This window comes from Uranotaenia lowii, chromosome 2 (genome assembly GCF_029784155.1).
Source record: "Uranotaenia lowii strain MFRU-FL chromosome 2, ASM2978415v1, whole genome shotgun sequence".
NCBI classification, from domain to species: domain Eukaryota; kingdom Metazoa; phylum Arthropoda; class Insecta; order Diptera; family Culicidae; genus Uranotaenia; species Uranotaenia lowii.
The window spans coordinates 421811920-421832045 of record NC_073692.1 but is presented as its reverse complement, the minus strand read 5'-3'; the positions used below and the strand labels follow the sequence as shown (position 1 = coordinate 421832045).

The following is a 20126-nucleotide window of genomic DNA, read 5'->3' as shown; positions in this document are numbered from 1 at the left end:
ACTTTCATTGTCGTAAAAATAAATAGTTGTAGCTGAATATTATCTGAAAAAAATATTTCAGTTACATGACATAAGGTTTTGAAAACTAGAAAAATTTATAGGTACAAATTAAAGTTTTTATAAATAGATATGAGTTTTTATAGATTTATCGTATTTAAAAAATTAATTGTATTGTATAGGGCCACAAGTTTATAAAAGAGAGGTTATTCAAATTGGGCTGTTATGGCACTGCAGGAAGCTAGTGAGGCCTTCAAGAACGGGACTGTTCGAGGACACCAATATCTGCGCCATCCACGCCAAGTGTATGGAGCATCATGTCGAAAACATCCAGCTGGCTCGTCGAATTCGTTGAGCTTTCTTCTCAAGCTCTATTGAATCAAACGGCCCTTTTCAGGGCCATTAATTTATGAATAAGGGGTTGTCTTGATTTCATCATTTTAATGAAAATAACTTATGAAATTATTTGTCGTCCTAAAAAGGACGGTTTGGGTAAGTTAAAAAATGGGAAAACTTCCTGAATATTCGGCAACACTCCACCCTGAGTGATGGTTGAGGCATTCCAGATTACCCGGTTTAATCCGGGCTTGCCCAGTTTTTCAAAGAAAATATTGGGAAAAGCCCGGTTCGGCCCGGATCGAATTTTTGAATAATCATTTAATTTAATTATGTTTTAAATAAAAGAAAAAATTGAAGGAATACGATTAGTTTCTCCGTAATTTTCTAACTAAACACATGCGAATTCGAGCTTCGCTTATTTTTTTTTGCAATAAATAGAGTAGCAATGTTTAGGGAGTTGACACTTTAGCGGCCGTTCATTGTTTTACATGGTACTTACAGGATTAAATAAGATGAACTTGAATTAAAGTAACTATTTATGATTGATGATTGATTTACTCACTGATAAATCTTCGAGTTTTCATTCATACAAACTTTCATAAAACTGCATATAAAAATCAACACAATTCACAAACGACAATCTCGAAATAAGTTTTCGTGAAATGGAATAGAAGAAAATAAAAATGTCGTAATTCTACGTAAACCTTGGGGTTGTGTCTTATACCGTATTTGTTTTCTCCCCTCGTTCAGTGTTCCACCGTACCCGATAAAAACAAACACAAATTGTCGCCAGTGTATTGCTACCTCACTCAATCAGACGCTCTCTCGCAACACTGACCAAATTTTCGGGGCACTACCGCCCAATGGCAGTGCAACACCAGGTCAAAATCAGTGCAACACCGTCCGAATGAACAAACAGTTTGACAGCACCTAGTGGTGCACCAGTGCAACACTAGTGCAACAGTCGGCATAAACAAAAACGGTATTATTTTCAACTTCTTCTTCTTCTTTTACTCATTCCTATTCAATATTTTTCTCAAATGTATTGGTAGGTACGTTCTTCGAATGAGTTACTTCAGAAAGCACTACTACAGTCAAACCTTATGGGTTTTTACTAAAAATACACAAGCTCTTTTTTCTCAGCAGCACTCTTTACCCAGGGGACTGAGATAAACGGAGAATCATCGTCAATGATCAAACAAATTTTGCTGCCAATGATTGAATTCGTGGTAATTTGTTAGAGAGAATTAGAAGGTTTAAGTTTAAATGAGAGAAACCGGTGCTCAGAGAGAGGGAAAATGTGTTAATTGTTCTTTTTACGATTGCTTCGATTGGGCACAGGTTTAACACGTTTGGAAAATAGGGATGTATAGAGAATAAGGTATGTGGTCAATAAAATAACAAATAATTTTGTCTTCATTTCTCTCTTGTAGCTCCTTCTTTACACCTACATGTCTCAGAATCCATAACAGTAAAGTCCAATTCTGTTGCTACCTGATAACGCGACAGAAGGGAAATTCTTGGTGCAAGTGCAGAATTTTTCCACGGAATTCCTCTTGCTTGACGGACATTTTGCCAACTGAAGACCATGCGCCGAAAACATAGTAAGCACATACAGGGTTCAACGAAACGCATTCATTTAGCCACGCACACAATAGGCAAACCTTTTCTCTCGAGCGAAACTCTTCATCGTTTGCGTTCTGATCGTTAACGCAATCTAGTTCAAAACAAAAACACACTCGCTCAATATTTACACTCGTTCTCGTCCACGAGCTACGTTATCCGTAATCTGCGAGAGCCGCGGAATCAAACACGCACGGCTAGCTCACTGCGTGTCCTAACCGAGCGGCGTGCGAGGAATCACTTTTGGCTCACAGAGCTGCTTACAATGCAGCGCGCGGCGGCTCTCCGAACGATCCGAGGCGGCTCTCGTTTCGTCACCGAGCTGCGCACACATTCGAGTCCGTGTGGCCATGGGCCTTGTGTTTCGTGTTTGCCGTGGGTCGATTGAGAAATCAGGGTGTATAATTTTATCGGCAGGATAGTAGAATAACAGAAACAAATAGTAGCGAGCAATGGCCTTGATGGGAGGATTAAACGAATCAATGTTGGAAAGTTACGTTACCTGTTGGTAATAGTAGCTAGTAGATATGCAATATTTATGTACCATGAATCAAAAGTTTTACCCAAGGTTTATTAAAATGAATGTTGGAATATTCTAGCAACTATTATTAATTACCAGCACTAGAAACTATGAAATTTTCATCATGAACTCGTAAAATTTAGCGAAAAAGGTCAAAGTTATTTAATTTGGCCATTTTCTCGAAAATTTAGTAGTATATGGTAAATTTTTCACAGTTACTAGTGCTGGTAATTATTACTAGTAGCTAGAATATACAAACATTCATTTCAACAATCCTTGCGTAAAGCTCTTTGCGTTTTTCACGAAAATTCTCTAGTTCATGGTAAATTTTTCTTAATTACAAGTGCCACTAGTTGCTAGAATATTCCTGCGTTCATTTTAACAATCTTCGCATAAAGCTCTTTGATTTGACGTTTTTTGCAAAATTTGACTAGTTTTTTTTGTATTTTTTTTATTTGATACGGCTTATACCTTGAGGCAAAGTTTACTAGTTCTTAGGTATTCATCATGTATCCTAATAATCCTCCCCTAAGCTCATTGCGCGCAACAATCTGTAGGTTATCCATTGTATTGACTGAATTATTCGCACACAGTTTTCAATCGGCCCTTAAACACGAAACACACTCGGTGTGCTAAAGAGAGTCGCGCGCGCTTAATGTTCCACAGACGCAAACGCAATTTCCGAGCCGCTTGCGCTCTCGAATAGACCTGCGTAAATTCGCATCGCTCAGAATTTTCCAATCAACGTTTCGGACGCAATTTTCTCGTGAGAATATTGAGCTATCAGATGTGGCCGTGAAAGGAGTAGGTACGAAAGAGTTGCGTAAAATATTCTCTTTTTCATTCGACGCATTCGTTCGTGTTGAACCCGTTGAACCCCACATTATTCTTCACATATAACGGTATTCCAAAATTACATAATGTCTGGAAATCTGGAGGATAGGATGTGGAGAACAAAGTTTCGATGGGGCCAACTAAAAAAAAATCATGTTTAGAGGTTCCGCAAATGCGATCCTTGAAAAAAAAATCTACTTTATAATAATTTGATTTTCAAAAAATTCTGGATACTAAAATTTTCAAAAAATTTATACATTTGTATGTTTTGGTATCACCGAGCAAAGAGCTATTTACGGTTCAAATCACAATTAAGGATACTTTTTAATTAAATTTGCCAAATTCGTCCTTATCAATACCTCCTTATCATCAAAACACTAGCAAAAAAGACTTAGATGGTTTAAGGGACTCAACAGAAGGCTATAGTAGAAATTTGAGATAAATCTTATATCGGAAAGGATTTGCACTGAATATCAAGAGTAAAAGGGATTCTGAGACAATTTGCGACCAAAATATAATCTTTGAACCACAATAACATTTTTGTTTTAAGTCCAATTGAGCTACAGTTTTCAGCTGGAATGTTAGTCTTTATGAAAATTTTGGTAAAATCAACATAAATAAGCAATCGATTGGTAAAGAAATGAATATTTGATTGAAAACCAGTTTTTATCTTTAGAACACAATGTCTCAGAATCCCTTTTACCTTTGAAATTCAGTGCAACCCCTCCGTTATCAGATTTAGCTCAAATTTTGACTTTGGCTTTCTAATTATTCCCTTTAATCATCAAGTCATTTTTTGAAAGTGTTTTGAACGGTTATTCACAAATTGTTCCTCGAAATTATCCACTTTTCTCGGTGAGTTTGTGAATCTTGTGTGAGAGTTTCATGAAAAAATATCATCTGTGAGAGAAATGGCGTACTGACAAAGTTGGAAGTTTGTGCGCTGCTCTGCGCAATTTTATTTATTTTGGAACGCATTTTTAGCTATTTTATGGAGCTCTACCACAGAGTGGTTTTACGCATCCATTTTGATACTGGAGATTTCATACTCACAAAATTGGCAACCCTACCGGGCGTGCAACATCTTCAGCGTATTTTGTCTTCCGCGTTTCAGAGCAATCCCAGCTTTCCCCGGGAAGCGCGCGGTTTGCTTTGCTGAAACGGATATCGGAAAAAGCGGAAAAGGCACATTAAAAATGAAAATTACACTCCGGGCTCCGCAATAACTGCACCCCGGTTTATGTGTATAGGTATGTGTATGCTAAACTAGGTTCTGTGTGTGTCTATGTATGCACGTTAGTATTCAAAATAGTTTTGGATGCAATGCGATACTCGACTGTTGCTCGCAGCATCACGCCATATTCTTTCTTTGTGCAGTATTTAGCATGAATCTGTTGCAAAGTAGACTTTTTCCTCTCGTGAGGATTTCCCGAGCACGGCAGGAAGTGCTACTACTTGCTATGGGTTTAAGCTTCATTTGCTCGGTGATGATGGGCCAAAAGCTAAGCAAAATAAACAAATAGTAAACACGAAGTTTGAACCTGTTAAGCAGTGGCAATTTTCTCTCTCCATGTAATGACCGTTGAAGAAGATGAAGATTTAAAGTTAAACTTTTATGTTTCATGTGCTGATAAAGATATCAAAAACTCGTTTTATAAATATAGCGGTAAAATTCCGTAATTGAGAATTTTAAGTTATACAAGTTTTATTTTAAAATTTATGAGTATTTGAAAAAACATTCGAACATGATTGGATTCCTTGAAAAGCCGTATAGAATGTAAAAACGTCGGGTATGTATGAAAATTGTTTTATATTTATTTGACTGATTATACAATTTCTTTTAAATAAAATTTTTCATAAAACATGTTTAACAAATTAAAAAAAAATGAGTTTAACTTATGTAGAATTTGTGAAAAAATATTTAGCACATATTTTTAAAACGAAAATCGACAAAAATGGCGGTATTTTAGATTTTCATAAAAAAAAAAGTTATTCCTTTTTCATTCAAGAACACGTTCCAGTCAAAATCACTCAATAATGGCAAAACGTAACATAACACTTTTCTGGCACCGTTCAGCTGCACCGAAAAAATCGGACCTAGACTTTTGCCTTCATCTCCGGAGAATTGCGTTTGGGAAAAGAAGCAAAAAAAAGCATCGGCAGCCTTGCCCGGTGTAGTTTTGAGACGTGAACCGACATCAATCGAAAGCGAAAGAAATTTTCTCCCCATCGGTGCTGTCAACTTGAGCTTCTTTTGCACACTTGCACATTGTATCTCGATCCCGGGATCAGCTTTTGACATAGCGCTCCACCCCCGCACCACCCAAATGGTGTTGGGGCCTCTTTCTTTGAAGGTTTGGCACTTTGACTTGTCGGGCCTTGACATGGGGGAGGAAAAATTTCATATTGTTGATTCTATTGATGCTACTGCTGCTCGAAAGCATTTCTTACAAAGCGCCGATATTGACACGTTAGATCCTCGATTGATTCTGCAAATACTTCTATGAATCGGGAAAAAGGGGTTGAATGAGAAGTAAAACAATACCGGAAAAGGAATTTATGACTTCGACAAGGGTGTCTGTCGTCTGTTTTGTAATCCGATTGATAGCTGAATATTCAGTTATACTGAAAAGTTCTTTAGTGAAGTTGACACAAGTACCATACCAATTACAAACAGTATTTCTTAACAATATAATTAGAAGCTTTCTTTTAGTTTCAAATTGTGAAACTTAGTTTTACTTGGGGTTTAATCTTGAAATTGGATCATATGTAACTTAAAAATAATATTTTCAAATGAGAAGGATGTCAGCTAAGGTTTCAGAATACTGTTCAATCGTCAAAAACGAATAAATGAAAAAAAATTACAATTAAGTATCGTGAAACATTTTTAATTCATGAATTTAAAAAAAAAAAATTCTGGATTTCTTTTTCGTGCTCATTCCCAATGAAATTGATTTTAATAGAAACACATTTTTAAATATTCCATGACGTATGCTCAAAAAACTTTGCATTTATTGATACGACTTTCAATTTTACTGTTTTTGATTTTTTTTTCTCTCTTGAATACCTTGTACAATAATAATCTTTTTAATTTTTAACGAACAAACATTTATAGAATCTCGATAAAACTCCTTTGAATAGATATTAATTCAACTTAGCACTGAAGCGCATCTTTTAAAGATAAAAAAGCAAGCTTCACAAATGCTGAAAACACTAGCCCACATAAAATATAATGTGTATGCAGTGACTGAGTCTCGATCTCATTACCTCTGCTGGGCAAAATAAGAAGTGTCCCCGTTATTTTTGTCATTTTTGTCATTTTTGTCATTTTTGGCATTTTTGGCATTTTTGTCATTTTTGTCATTTTTGTCATTTTTGTCATTTTTGTCATTTTTGTCATTTTTGTCATTTTTGTCATTTTTGTCATTTTTGTCATTTTTGTCATTTTTGTCATTTTTGTCATTTTTGTCATTTTTGTCATTTTTTTCATTTTTGTCATTTTTGTCATATTTGTCATTTTTGTCATTTTTGTCATTTTTGTCATTTTTGTCATTTTTGTCATTTTTGTCATTTTTGTCATTTTTGTCATTTTTGTCATTTTTGTCATTTTTGTCATTTTTGTCATTTTTGTCATTTTTGTCATTTTTGTCATTTTTGTCATTTTTGTCAATTTTTGTCATTTTTGTCATTTTTGTCATTTTTGTCATTTTTGTCATTTTTGTCATTTTTGTCATTTTTGTCATTTTTGTCATTTTTGCCATTTTTGTCATTTTTGTCATTTTTGTCATTTTTGTCATTTTTGTCATTTTTGTCATTTTTGTCATTTTTGTCATTTTTGTCATTTTTGTCATTTTTGTCATTTTTGTCATTTTTGTCATTTTTGTCATTTTTGTCATTTTTGTCATTTTTGTCATTTTTGTCATTTTTGTCATTTTTGTCATTTTTGTCATTTTTGTCATTTTTGTCATTTTTGTCATTTTTGTCATTTTTGTCATTTTTGTCATTTTTGTCATTTTTGTCATTTTTGTCATTTTTGTCATTTTTGTCATTTTTGTCATTTTTGTCATTTTTGTCATTTTTGTCATTTTTGTCATTTTTGTCATTTTTGTCATTTTTGTCATTTTTGTCATTTTTGTCATTTTTGTCATTTTTGTCATTTTTGTCATTTTTGTCATTTTTGTCATTTTTGTCATTTTTGTCATTTTTGTCATTTTTGTCATTTTTGTCATTTTTGTCATTTTTGTCATTTTTGTCATTTTTGTCATTTTTCTCATTTTTGTCATTTTTGTCATTTTTGTCATTTTTGTCATTTTTGTCATTTTTGTCATTTTTGTCATTTTTGTCATTTTTGTCATTTTTGTCATTTTTGTCATTTTTGTCATTTTTGTCATTTTTGTCATTTTTGTCATTTTTGTCATTTTTGTCATTTTTGTCATTTTTGTCATTTTTGTCATTTTTGTCATTTTTGTCATTTTTGTAATTTTTATCATTTTTGTCATTTTTGTCATTTTTGTCATTTTTGTCATTTTTGTCATTTTTGTCATTTTTGTCATTTTTGTCATTTTTGTCATTTTTGTCATTTTTGTCATTTTTGTCATTTTTGTCATTTTTGTCATTTTTGTCATTTTTGTCATTTTTGTCATTTTTGTCATTTTTGTCATTTTTGTCATTTTTGTCATTTTTGTCATTTTTGTCATTTTTGTCATTTTTGTCATTTTTGTCATTTTTGTCATTTTTGTCATTTTTGTCATTTTTGTCATTTTTGTCATTTTTGTCATTTTTGTCATTTTTGTCATTTTTGTCATTTTTGTCATTTTTGTCATTTTTGTCATTTTTGTCATTTTTGTCATTTTTGTCATTTTTGTCATTTTTGTCATTTTTGTCATTTTTGTCATTTTTGTCATTTTTGTCATTTTTGTCATTTTTGTCATTTTTGTCATTTTTGTCATTTTTGTCATTTTTGTCATTTTGGTCATTTTGGTCATTTTTGTCATTTTTGTCATTTTTGTCATTTTTGTCATTTTTGTCATTTTTGTCATTTTTGTCATTTTTGTCATTTTTGTCATTTTTGTCATTTTTGTCATTTTTGTCATTTTTGTCATTTTTGGCATTTTTGGCATTTTTGTCATTTTTGTCATTTTTGTCATTTTTGTCATTTTTGTCATTTTTTTCATTTTTTTCATTTTTGTCATTTTTGTCATTTTTGTCATTTTTGTCATTTTTGTCATTTTTGTCATTTTTGTCATTTTTGTCATTTTTGTCATTTTTGTCATTTTTGTCATTTTTGTCATTTTTGTCATTTTTGTCATTTTTGTCATTTTTGTCATTTTTGTCATTTTTGTCATTTTTGTCATTTTTGTCATTTTTGTCATTTTTGTCATTTTTGTCATTTTTGTCATTTTTGTCATTTTTGTCATTTTTGTCATTTTTGTCATTTTTGTCATTTTTGTCATTTTTGTCATTTTTGTCATTTTTGTCATTTTTGTCATTTTTGTCATTTTTGTCATTTTTGTCATTTTTGTCATTTTTGTCATTTTTGTCATTTTTGTCATTTTTGTCATTTTTGTCATTTTTGTCATTTTTGTCATTTTTGTCATTTTTGTCATTTTTGTCATTTTTGTCATTTTTGTCATTTTTGTCATTTTTGTCATTTTTGTCATTTTTGTCATTTTTGTCATTTTTGTCATTTTTGTCATTTTTGTCATTTTTGTCATTTTTGTCATTTTTGTCATTTTTGTCATTTTTGTCATTTTTGTCATTTTTGTCATTTTTGTCATTTTTGTCATTTTTGTCATTTTTGTCATTTTTGTCATTTTTGTCATTTTTGTCATTTTTGTCATTTTTGTCATTTTTGTCATTTTTGTCATTTTTGTCATTTTTGTCATTTTTGTCATTTTTGTCATTTTTGTCATTTTTGTCATTTTTGTCATTTTTGTCATTTTTGTCATTTTTGTCATTTTTGTCATTTTTGTCATTTTTGTCATTTTTGTCATTTTTGTCATTTTTGTCATTTTTGTCATTTTTGTCATTTTTGTCATTTTTGTCATTTTTGTCATTTTTGTCATTTTTGTCATTTTTGTCATTTTTGTCATTTTTGTCATTTTTGTCATTTTTGTCATTTTTGTCATTTTTGTCATTTTTGTCATTTTTTTCATTTTTGTCATTTTTGTCATTTTTGTCATTTTTGTCATTTTTGTCATTTTTGTCATTTTTGTCATTTTTGTCATTTTTGTCATTTTTTGTCATTTTTGTCATTTTTGTCATTTTTGTCATTTTTGTCATTTTTGTCATTTTTGTCATTTTTGTCATTTTTGTCATTTTTGTCATTTTTGTCATTTTTGTCATTTTTCTCATTTTTGTCATTTTTGTCATTTTTGTCATTCTTGTCATTTTTGTCATTTTTGTCATTTTTGTCATTTTTGTCATTTTTGTCATTTTTGTCATTTTTGTCATTTTTGCCATTTTTGTCATTTTTGTCATTTTTGTCATTTTTGTCATTTTTGTCATTTTTGTCATTTTTGTCATTTTTGTCATTTTTGTCATTTTTGTCATTTTTGTCATTTTTGTCATTTTTGTCATTTTTGTCATTTTTGTCATTTTTGTCATTTTTGTCATTTTTGTCATTTTTGTCATTTTTGTCATTTTTGTCATTTTTGTCATTTTTGTCATTTTTGTCATTTTTGTCATTTTTGTCATTTTTGTCATTTTTGTCATTTTTGTCATTTTTGTCATTTTTGTCATTTTTGTCATTTTTGTCATTTTTGTCATTTTTGTCATTTTTGTCATTTTTGTCATTTTTGTCATTTTTGTCATTTTTGTCATTTTTGTCATTTTTGTCATTTTTGTCATTTTTGTCATTTTTGTCATTTTTGTCATTTTTGTTTTTTTTTATTTTCTTGTTTCCCTATAGGGCTGAAATTCTACACAGATCCGTTTTTTAGTCAAGCAACCAATCGTTCATGTTGGGTTTAGAAAATTTTTCCATACCATTAATTGCCACCCTAGATTCGAACTATCTGCACCTGAAATCGTATATGTTTGATTATATAAACTTTCAGATGTTTTTGTATACATTTATTAAATCCAATTTGGTTACTGGTTGTATTCGACAGCTGTTTGTAAGCTCGATATCCAAAGTTTTTGATGATATCGTGTTAATAGAGACAGTAATTGTTGCTCAGTGGGGTCAATCATGCCCCAGAAAGCAACATAACAAGAAAAACGCTTGGCATGCCACTTTTTCCAACCGGTCTTACGATTTCTTGAACAATCCATAAAAAATTTCGTTCGAATCTTCCCTACGGTATGTTTAATCAATTTACTCTGATTCATTTTTTATAATCGAATCTATGTTTTCTCGACTGTGAAAACTGTCATTTTTGAGTATCAGAAAAGTCGGTCCAAATTCGATAGTGTCACATCAGGCCAATCTTGCTAAAACCTTCATCTGCACAACCCATATGGCGCATTTCGAAAACAAAACAGGCATGTTTCGAGTCCTTCCGTTTGCAATCTCATCTGAATAGATTTGTTATCAAGGTGAAGCAACCTGACCAGCAGATAAACCATTTGGGTGGGAAAGGTAGAAAGAAAGTTTAATAGCACTTGTTTTTGTTATTGTTCTCAAGACTCGTATCGAAACCATCCGGAAATATTCCCAGACATCCACTCTACATGTGACAGTCAAGAACGGAAGGACATTTCGCATATCTCGTGCGAGAGGTTGAATGCATGGGTCCTAGAACGAAGCAGCTCCTATCCGGATACAAAATTAACAAATAAAATATTCAAGGATAGCAAAATTGAATTGATCCATCCGTGTCGGTCGTCCGTCGTGCAGCAATCGAGTGAAGCACTCAACATTGAAGTGAACACGAATGGTCAGAACTTTGTCGACGAAGGAAATGGAAGGAGAAAGTGATGCTGCATCCTTCTTAATCATGTTGCTGCCAAACTGGAAATACTCAAGAGCGTTTCGACTAGAAACAACAACTGGCTGGCTGATATCCATCCATTGCCTTTTGCCGTATGAATATGGATTAAAGTGATACGTGTACTGGTTATTGAAAACTTATTGCTTTGCACAGTTGGCTGTAATAGTGAAATTTGACAATGTGGAGCTAAAACGGTGGTTGGTAAATTTTTTTACACACCGCTTCTTTTTACTAAATTTTTGAGCGTAGCACTACCCCCCTCCCCTCTTTTAAAAGTCTTAAAACAAAATGATGATTTAATCGTTAGAAGCCATAAGTTGATGTCATGGGGCGCCGTACTGGATTCGATTCCCGGTATCGGCAAGAAAACTTTTAGGTTCAAATCCCATAAGGAGCCGATGTGTTTCCTCATTTAACTGACTATATAGTAAGAATGTTCAATCAGTTGCCAGCTGGCCAGGTATATACGTGGATGCTGGAATAACTTTAAAGTAAAGTAAAGCCACTTATAAGTAAACTAGTCCACCTGACAAGTTCTTCCAAAAATAAATCTACATTAGACTGCCCCAAATTTGTATGGAAAATTTCAAGCTTGTGAAATGTTATGCGCTGCAGGCTTAAGTTGGTTCTAGGCCTAGTACAAGGTCTCATGCCAAATTTGGGCCAGATCGGATCACGGGAAGGGGTCGCTCAACGAGCCTAAAGTTTGTATGTGATTTTGGAACATTTTGTTCGAGAGAATCACGCAACTCCAGTTTTTTATAAGTAGCTTTGGGCCCGTTCAGCCGATTTCATTTAAAAACGGTTTTTCTTGAAGCCTGAATTATGAAAAGACTGCGTTCCGATTCAAGTTAAGACACAAAAGTAATTAAGCTTAAAAAAATAGTTGTATTTTTAAGGGTGATATTCATCACTATCAATGGGAGACACAGCTTCGAACATTTTGACGCAGCATTTACAGTGATGAATATCACCCTGAAAAAAAGATACCCCATTTTTGAAGTTTCAAAATCTTTTTTATCATAAGTCGAATTGAAATGCAGTCTTCGGATGAAATATTTTTCATAGTTTTGGCTTTGAGAAAAACCGTATTTGAAAGAAATCGGCCGAAGAGGACCAAAGTTATTCATGAAAAACTGGATTTTCATGTTCCTCCCAAATAAAATGTCTCCAAATCCCATACAAACTTCAGGCTCGTTAAGCGACTGTTTTCCATGATCCGATCTGGCCCAAAATTAGCATGAGACCTTGTACTAGGCATAGGATCAATTTAAGCCTGCAGCGTATAACATTTCACAAGCTTTAAATTTTCCATACAAACTTGGGGCAGTCTAATGATCATTGAAATTAATAAAAAGAAAATTCGGCAAGGGAAAATGTTAAAGACTAATTAATTTTAGAATGATTTTTTTTGGTGTACCTTTGGTTTCCACTTGAAAATTTGAAACCAAATTAACCCACTGTTTGCTCCTGTCCAAAGATTAGATACGTTCCCCGCATCTTGATGGAAAGCAACTTGATGGATGCACATTGCATAACCGTTTTGCTCGACTGGATTCAACTTCCATGTTAAGCTGATTGCGTTGGTACCTTCTTCTTGTTAAATTATGAAAGCGCTTGAATCCGCATCGTCCTCCCTTGTCCGGTATTGACTGGTCCTGTTTTGGGGACACGCTTTTCCTCCCACTCTTGCCATCTTAACAATAATTGTACACTCCAATTAAACACACACCCACGCGATGCGATGGCGTTACGCTGCCGAAAAACAACTCCAAACATTGTGATCTCGCTGCCAATTCCATCCGGTGAATAAATGATGATCGGTTTATGACGTTGATGGGATCCGACACTTTTGGGATTTTACCGGGCAGCGTTTAAGCTAATTGCCTCGGTGCCCCCAGCCTGAATCCGGATTCATTTTGCCAAAATGGACCGAGAAGGGTTTTCGCACTTTCGCAATCTGGTCAGCAATTCATACGCGAAACGGCGAGAGAAGTGGAAACAATTTCTCACTTTGCAATGTAAAATTCATTGCACGTTTCATGCAAGTAATTAGCGCCCTTTTCCAAACTGGGACCAAAACCCCTTCGTTCTCCTGAAGCCGAAATTTGAGAAGCCGCCTGTTGTGCTGCTCGTTGGCACGTGAAAAATTATAACAGAAGCACCCAATTCGGGGATGAAAATTGTGACGGAAATCAGCGAAACGCACTGATATTCAGCCAGACAAAGGATTCATATCCATTTGTAGGTGATTGGAATGGTGCGCTCCATCAGACGTGTGGGTGGATTTTTTTTCTGGAATATGAATTAACAATCCTGAGCAGCGACGAACACAATATGTTCAATCCGAATTGAGGTTAGCTTACATAACTTTTCCTTGCGAAACAAAAACATTTGTGTATCATTTTGCTCAATTTTGGTAACATATGTTACAAGCTTTGTTTGAATCACAGTTTACGAAGTGGTTTTCATAATTTTAGTGCTTTTTTAAGTGAGATTATCAGCAGATGGTTTTGTTATGAGTTTAAAATTTCTTAATCAGAAACTTTTTTCACATCATCAACGGAACCCTTCTTAGGAAAAAAAAAATCTTTGATATGGTTGAAAGACATCCTCTCATTGACGATGCTAATGAAAATGCGTAAAGTTTACTTTTGAATAAAGATCACCTGAAGTAAAGAAAAAAAAAGAACCCCTATTGCAAATGCATTGAATAGTATACTTTTGATATCGGAGATCAAAGCTCGGGAAAGGAACACATCTGTTATGGAGCTACCGAGGATTGCGGCTGTAATTTGGTACTCGGATCATTGATGCTGGAAACTGGGAGTCCTTCAGATGAGTTTATTCCAATTTTCAATTCTGAATTGCTAATTTCTAGGCAGCAAGAAAAACATACCAAGAAATGTTTGTCTGTCGGATTCGTTGAATATCGAGATATCGATGTCGAACAGTTTGGAAGAAAGGATTGTTATAACAGATGGATTTGTGGCACAAATTCTCATGAACCAACGATTCTTCGATAGTATGAAAGGAATAAGTGGAAGACCTTTATTTACGATTGCAAATTAGTCATACATTGTCAGATGGTTGTATATGCATGAAGATGCTGTGGTACATTTTAAATCTTACGACCTCAATATTTCTGGTAAAGTAACTCGGATTGAGTTGAATTCTTTTACGATATAAAAGATATTTTTGATTGTAAAACAAAGCCCAAACAGTTAAGTTGTTTTCTCAACTATTTTAAATTGGTTTTGTACCAAAAATAAATAATTATTAATGTCGTTTCTTTCAATGTTTTTTTCCATTAGTGTTGATTTAAGGTAATTTTTCGTTAGTTTTGGACATTTTATACAGCAATGTTCTGAATTGCTTAATGAAAGGTAAGGTTCACTAGTTGAATCGCTAACTCAGGAGTATTTCACCCAAAACCTGTCCAAAAGTCAAAATCTAAATATGAATTTTTATTAGTTTATTTTTTACGAACAACAGCAGCTATCTAAACTTCAATTGTTTGTTCACCTAAAATTTTTCTGAATTGTAAATACAAAAACAAGAGTTTGGCTCCTTAAAACAAGCGGTCAGAGCCGTTTCAAATAAACGAAATGGTAAAAAATAAATAAATATGTATAGCGAACCGACAACCAATTTAATCAACGTGTGGCTCTTTGACGGAAACATAATTAAGAAAAACAATTCATGCTAGGTGCGTGATGCGGCGCTGTTTCTATATCCGATCGCGTTACTTGACCTGAATGAAATAGTTGCGCAAGCTTAAGTTTTGGCTAGCTTAGCACGTTCTCTACTCGCTTCGACTTGATAGCGCCATCCAATAAAAGCCCGCCGTTTTTTGCTGCTCATTAGGATTGTGTCCTGTGCCTGCGGAGCTGAAACAATATGAAGCTGTTACTGTTTGGGATAGTTGGAGTGATTTTTTTCCAGGTTGCATTTGCTGATCTTCGTAAGTTGTTTTCGTTTGATTTTTTTTTTTCAGAAATATAATCATTTTCAAATATTTTCAGCTGGTGGAATACAAAAATGCCAATCGGCCGAGCCGCGTAGCTATGCTGCCTGTGTAACCAGTATTATCTATGGAATCAAAGCTAACATTTCCTCGGGATTCTTCGATGGTCGTCAATTCCCCTCCCTGGAACCCTACTACATTGACAATTTGAACTGTGATCAGCCACCAAATTTCAAGCTGACCTTATCGAAAACCTACATCAAGGGCATTTCGGGCTTCCAGGTCGTTCAAGTAATTCCAAATTACTCGCCCTACGTTCTGAAACTGAACCTTCCGAAATTGATGGTGTCTGGATTATACGACCTGAATACGCAAATTTCCGTCATCCCTCTGACTGGAAAGGGAAATTTCATTGTTGATCTAAGTAATATAAATTTCAAGTCAAATATTCCACACAAGGTACAATTTTTTTTTATTTGCAGATAATACCCAGGCAGAAATCCGAGTACAGTTCCTGAAGGATCCCCAAGGGTTACTCAAAATCGGAACGGTTGAAACCAGAATCAAGTTCGGCCCCTCGAAGTTCAAACTGACGGGTCTATTTGGTGGAGACAAAGCGGCAAACAAACTTGGAAATGACGTCATCAATCTCAATCCCGGTTTCATTCTGGACAGAGTTAGACCCAGAATCTCACAACATGTATCGGATACCCTTTACAAAATTCATGTTGCCATTTTCCAAGGCCTGAAATACGAGGACGTATTCCCAAGTACTTAAAAAAGAAACGAAAGATTCAAGAGTTCAATAAAAATTGTGTCGAAAATCAGCACAAAAACCGACTGTTGATATATTTATTATTTCTTAAAAATTCGTGTGCTCAGAACTAAGATTTTAAAATATTTAACGTAGGAAAGATAAAAATAGAAAGCCATAAAATGACAAAAATTAAAAATGACAAAAATGATAAAAATGACAAAAATCATAAAAATGACAAAAATGACAAAAATGACAAAAATGACAAAAATGACAAAAATGACAAAAATGACAAAAATGACAAAAATGACAAAAATGACAAAAATGACAAAAATGACAAAAATGACGAAAATGACAAAAATGACAAAAATGACAAAAATGACAAAAATGACAAAAATGACAAAAATGACAAAAATGACAAAAATGACAAAAATGACAAAAATGACAAAAATGACAAAAATGACAAAAATGACAAAAATGACAAAAATGACAAAAATGACAAAAATGACAAAAATGACAAAAATGACAAAAATGACAAAAATGACAAAAATGACAGAAATGACAAAAATGACAAAAATGACAAAAATGACAAAAATGACAAAAATGACAAAAATGACAAAAATGACAAAAATGACAAAAATGACAAAAATGACAAAAATGACAAAAATGACAAAAATGACAAAAATGACAAAAATGACAAAAATGACAAAAATGACAAAAATGACAAAAATGACAAAAATGACAAAAATGACAAAAATGACAAAAATGACAAAAATGACAAAAATGACAAAAATGACAAAAATGACAAAAATGACAAAAATGACAAAAATGACAAAAATGACAAAAATGACAAAAATGACAAAAATGACAAAAATGACAAAAATGAAAAAAATGACAAAAATGACAAAATTGGCAAAAATGACAAAAATGACAAAAATGACAAAAATGACAAAAATGACAAAAATGACAAAAATGACAAAAATGACAAAAATGACAAAAATGACAAAAATGACAAAAATGACAAAAATGACAAAAATGACAAAAATGACAAAAATGACAAAATGACAAAAATGACAAAAATGACAAAAATGACAAAAATGACAAAAATGACAAAAATGACAAAAATGACAAAAATGACAAAAATGACAAAAATGACAAAAATGACAAAAATGACAAAAATGACAAAAATGACAAAAATGACAAAAATGACAAAAATGACAAAAATGACAAAAATGACAAAAATGACAAAAATGACAAAAATGACAAAAATGACAAAAATGACAAAAATGACAAAAATGATAAAAATGACAAAAATGACAAAAATGACAAAAATGACAAAAATGACAAAAATGACAAAAATGACAAAAATGACAAAAATGACAAAAATGACAAAAATGACAAAAATGACAAAAATGACAAAAATGACAAAAATGACAAAAATGACAAAAATGACAAAAAAGACAAAAATGACAAAAATGACAAAAATGACAAAAATGACAAAAATGACAAAAATGACAAAAATGACAAAAATGACAAAAATGACAAAAATGACAAAAATGACAAAAATGACAAAAATGACAAAAATGACAAAAATGACAAAAATGACAAAAATGACAAAAATGACAAAAATGACAAAAATGACAAAAATGACAAAAATGACAAAAATGACAAAAATGACAAAAATGATAAAAATGACAAAAATGACAAAAATGACAAAAATGACAAAAATGACAAAAATGACAAAAATGACAAAAATGACAAAAATGACAAAAATGACAAAAATGACAAAAATGACAAAAATGACAAAAATGACAGAAATGACAAAAATGACAAAAATGACAAAAATGACAAAAATGACAAAAATGACAAAAATGACAAAAATGACAAAAATGACAAAAATGACAAAAATGACAACAATGACAAAAATGACAAAAATGACAAAAATGACAAAAATGACAAAAATGACAAAAATGACAAAAATGACAAAAATGACAAAAATGACAAAAATGACAAAAATGACAAAAATGACAAAAATGACAAAAATGACAAAAATGACAAAAATGTCAAAAATGACAAAAATGACAAAAATGACAAAAATGACAAAAATGACAAAAATGACAAAAATGACAAAAATGACAAAAATGACAAAAATGACAAAAATGACAAAAATGACAAAAATGACAAAAATGACAAAAATGACAAAAATGACAAAAATGACAAAAATGACAAAAATGACAAAAATGACAAAAATGACAAAAATGACAAAAATGACAAAAATGACAAAAATGACAAAAATGACAAAAATGACAAAAATGACAAAAATGACAAAAATGACAAAAATGACAAAAATGACAAAAATGACAAAAATGACTAAAATGACAAAAATGACAAAAATGACAAAAATGACAAAAATGACAAAAATGACAAAAATGACAAAAATGACAAAAATGACAAAAATGACAAAAATGACAAAAATGACAAAAATGACAAAAATGACAAAAATGAAAAAAATTACAAAAATGACAAAATTGGCAAAAATGACAAAAATGACAAAAATGACAAAAATGATAAAAATGACAAAAATGACAAAAATGACAAAAATGATAAAAATGACAAAAATGACAAAACTGACAAAAATGACAAAAATGACAAAAATGACAAAAATGACAAAAATGACAAAAATGACAAAAATGACAAAAATGACAAAAATGACAAAAATGACAAAAATGACAAAAATGACAAAAATGACAAAAATGACAAAAATGACAAAAATGACAAAAATGACAAAAATTACAAAAATTACAAAAAATAACAAAAATTACAAAAATTACAGAAATTACAAAAATTACAAAAATTACAAAAATTACAAAAATTACAAAAATTACAAAAATTACAAAAATTACAAAAATTACAAAAATTACAAAAATTACAAAAATTACAAAAATTACAAAAATTACAAAAATAACAAAAATTACAAAAATTACAAAAATTACAAAAATTACAAAAATTACAAAAATTACAAAAATTACAAAAATTACAAAAATTACAAAAATTACAAAAATTACAAAAATTACAAAAAATTACAAAAATTACAAAAATTACAAAAATTACAAAAATTACAAAAATTACAAAAATTACAAAAATTACAAAAATTACAAAAATTACAAAAATTACAAAAATTACAAAAATTACAAAAATTACAAAAATGACAAAAATTGCAAAAATTACAAAAATTACAAAAATTACAAAAATTACAAAAATTACAAAATTTACAAAAATTACAAAAATTACAAAAATGACAAAAAATGACAAAAATAACAAAAATTACAAAAATGACAAATATTAATTATTAAAGTGATTTGAGTCTCTAAAATTTAAAAAATAACAACACCTTCTTGACACTTTATGCATTTTTTGTATTTGGCATTGAAAATGTTTATTTTTTGTTTTTAGAAAAAAGAAGTCCATTCTCACTACCATCCCAATCAACAGTATACCGATTCAGTATGATGCTTGTTGAATCAAACTTTCCACTGATGCCGATAATGACGAACGTTGCACAGCAGCCAAAATCGGCTTGTATGTTCAAGCAACTTTCTACCATTCTGTACCTATATCGGACTACGGTGGCTGTCCTGGAAGTTTTGTAACTAGAAAATTATTCTACAACAATACAGCCAATCTTAACTTTTACTTAAAAAATAAAAGTAAGGAATATTAACAAAAAATCAAGAGTTGGTATTTTTCAAATGTTGTTTACCTTACCCTACATGATAGAAAATGAAATTCGATATAGAAATCGGATCCAAGAGTATCGACCAGTAGGAGCAATAGTCGTGATTTTGTACTAGAAGCTAGAAGTAGCACCAAGTTGTAGTTAATGCATTGGTACCTACCAGAAAACAAGATTAGGTCAAAATCAATATGCGCCTCCACGCCAGATCGATTGTGAGCCTTCATCCTTCCTACTCAATCGAGAATCGGGCAAAGCAAAATTTTCAATTTGTGGCCACTACTGCAAAGAGCTCACCACATAGTCGGGCGGACGAACGAGAAAGGAGGACAAGGCAACTTTGCCAAATCCGGCGTCGGTCTAGATTCACTAGACCGGATGCGTGATTAAATATTTGCACTTTGGTTGTTCCGGATACTACTTCT

The 20126-nt window shown here is 31.8% G+C and overlaps 1 protein-coding gene across 1 annotated transcript in view; it reads left to right on the top strand.

The window, feature by feature from the left end:
- LOC129743468 (uncharacterized) overlaps nt 1-15992 on the top strand; it is a 30093-nt gene extending 14101 nt beyond the window's left edge. Inside the window, exons 2-3 of the mRNA XM_055735504.1 lie at nt 15273-15638; nt 15697-15992. Coding sequence (XP_055591479.1) covers nt 15273-15638; nt 15697-15992 — 662 coding nt within the window. The remainder of the gene's footprint in view (nt 1-15272; nt 15639-15696) is intronic.
- Nucleotides 15993-20126: the final 4134 nt, after the last annotated feature.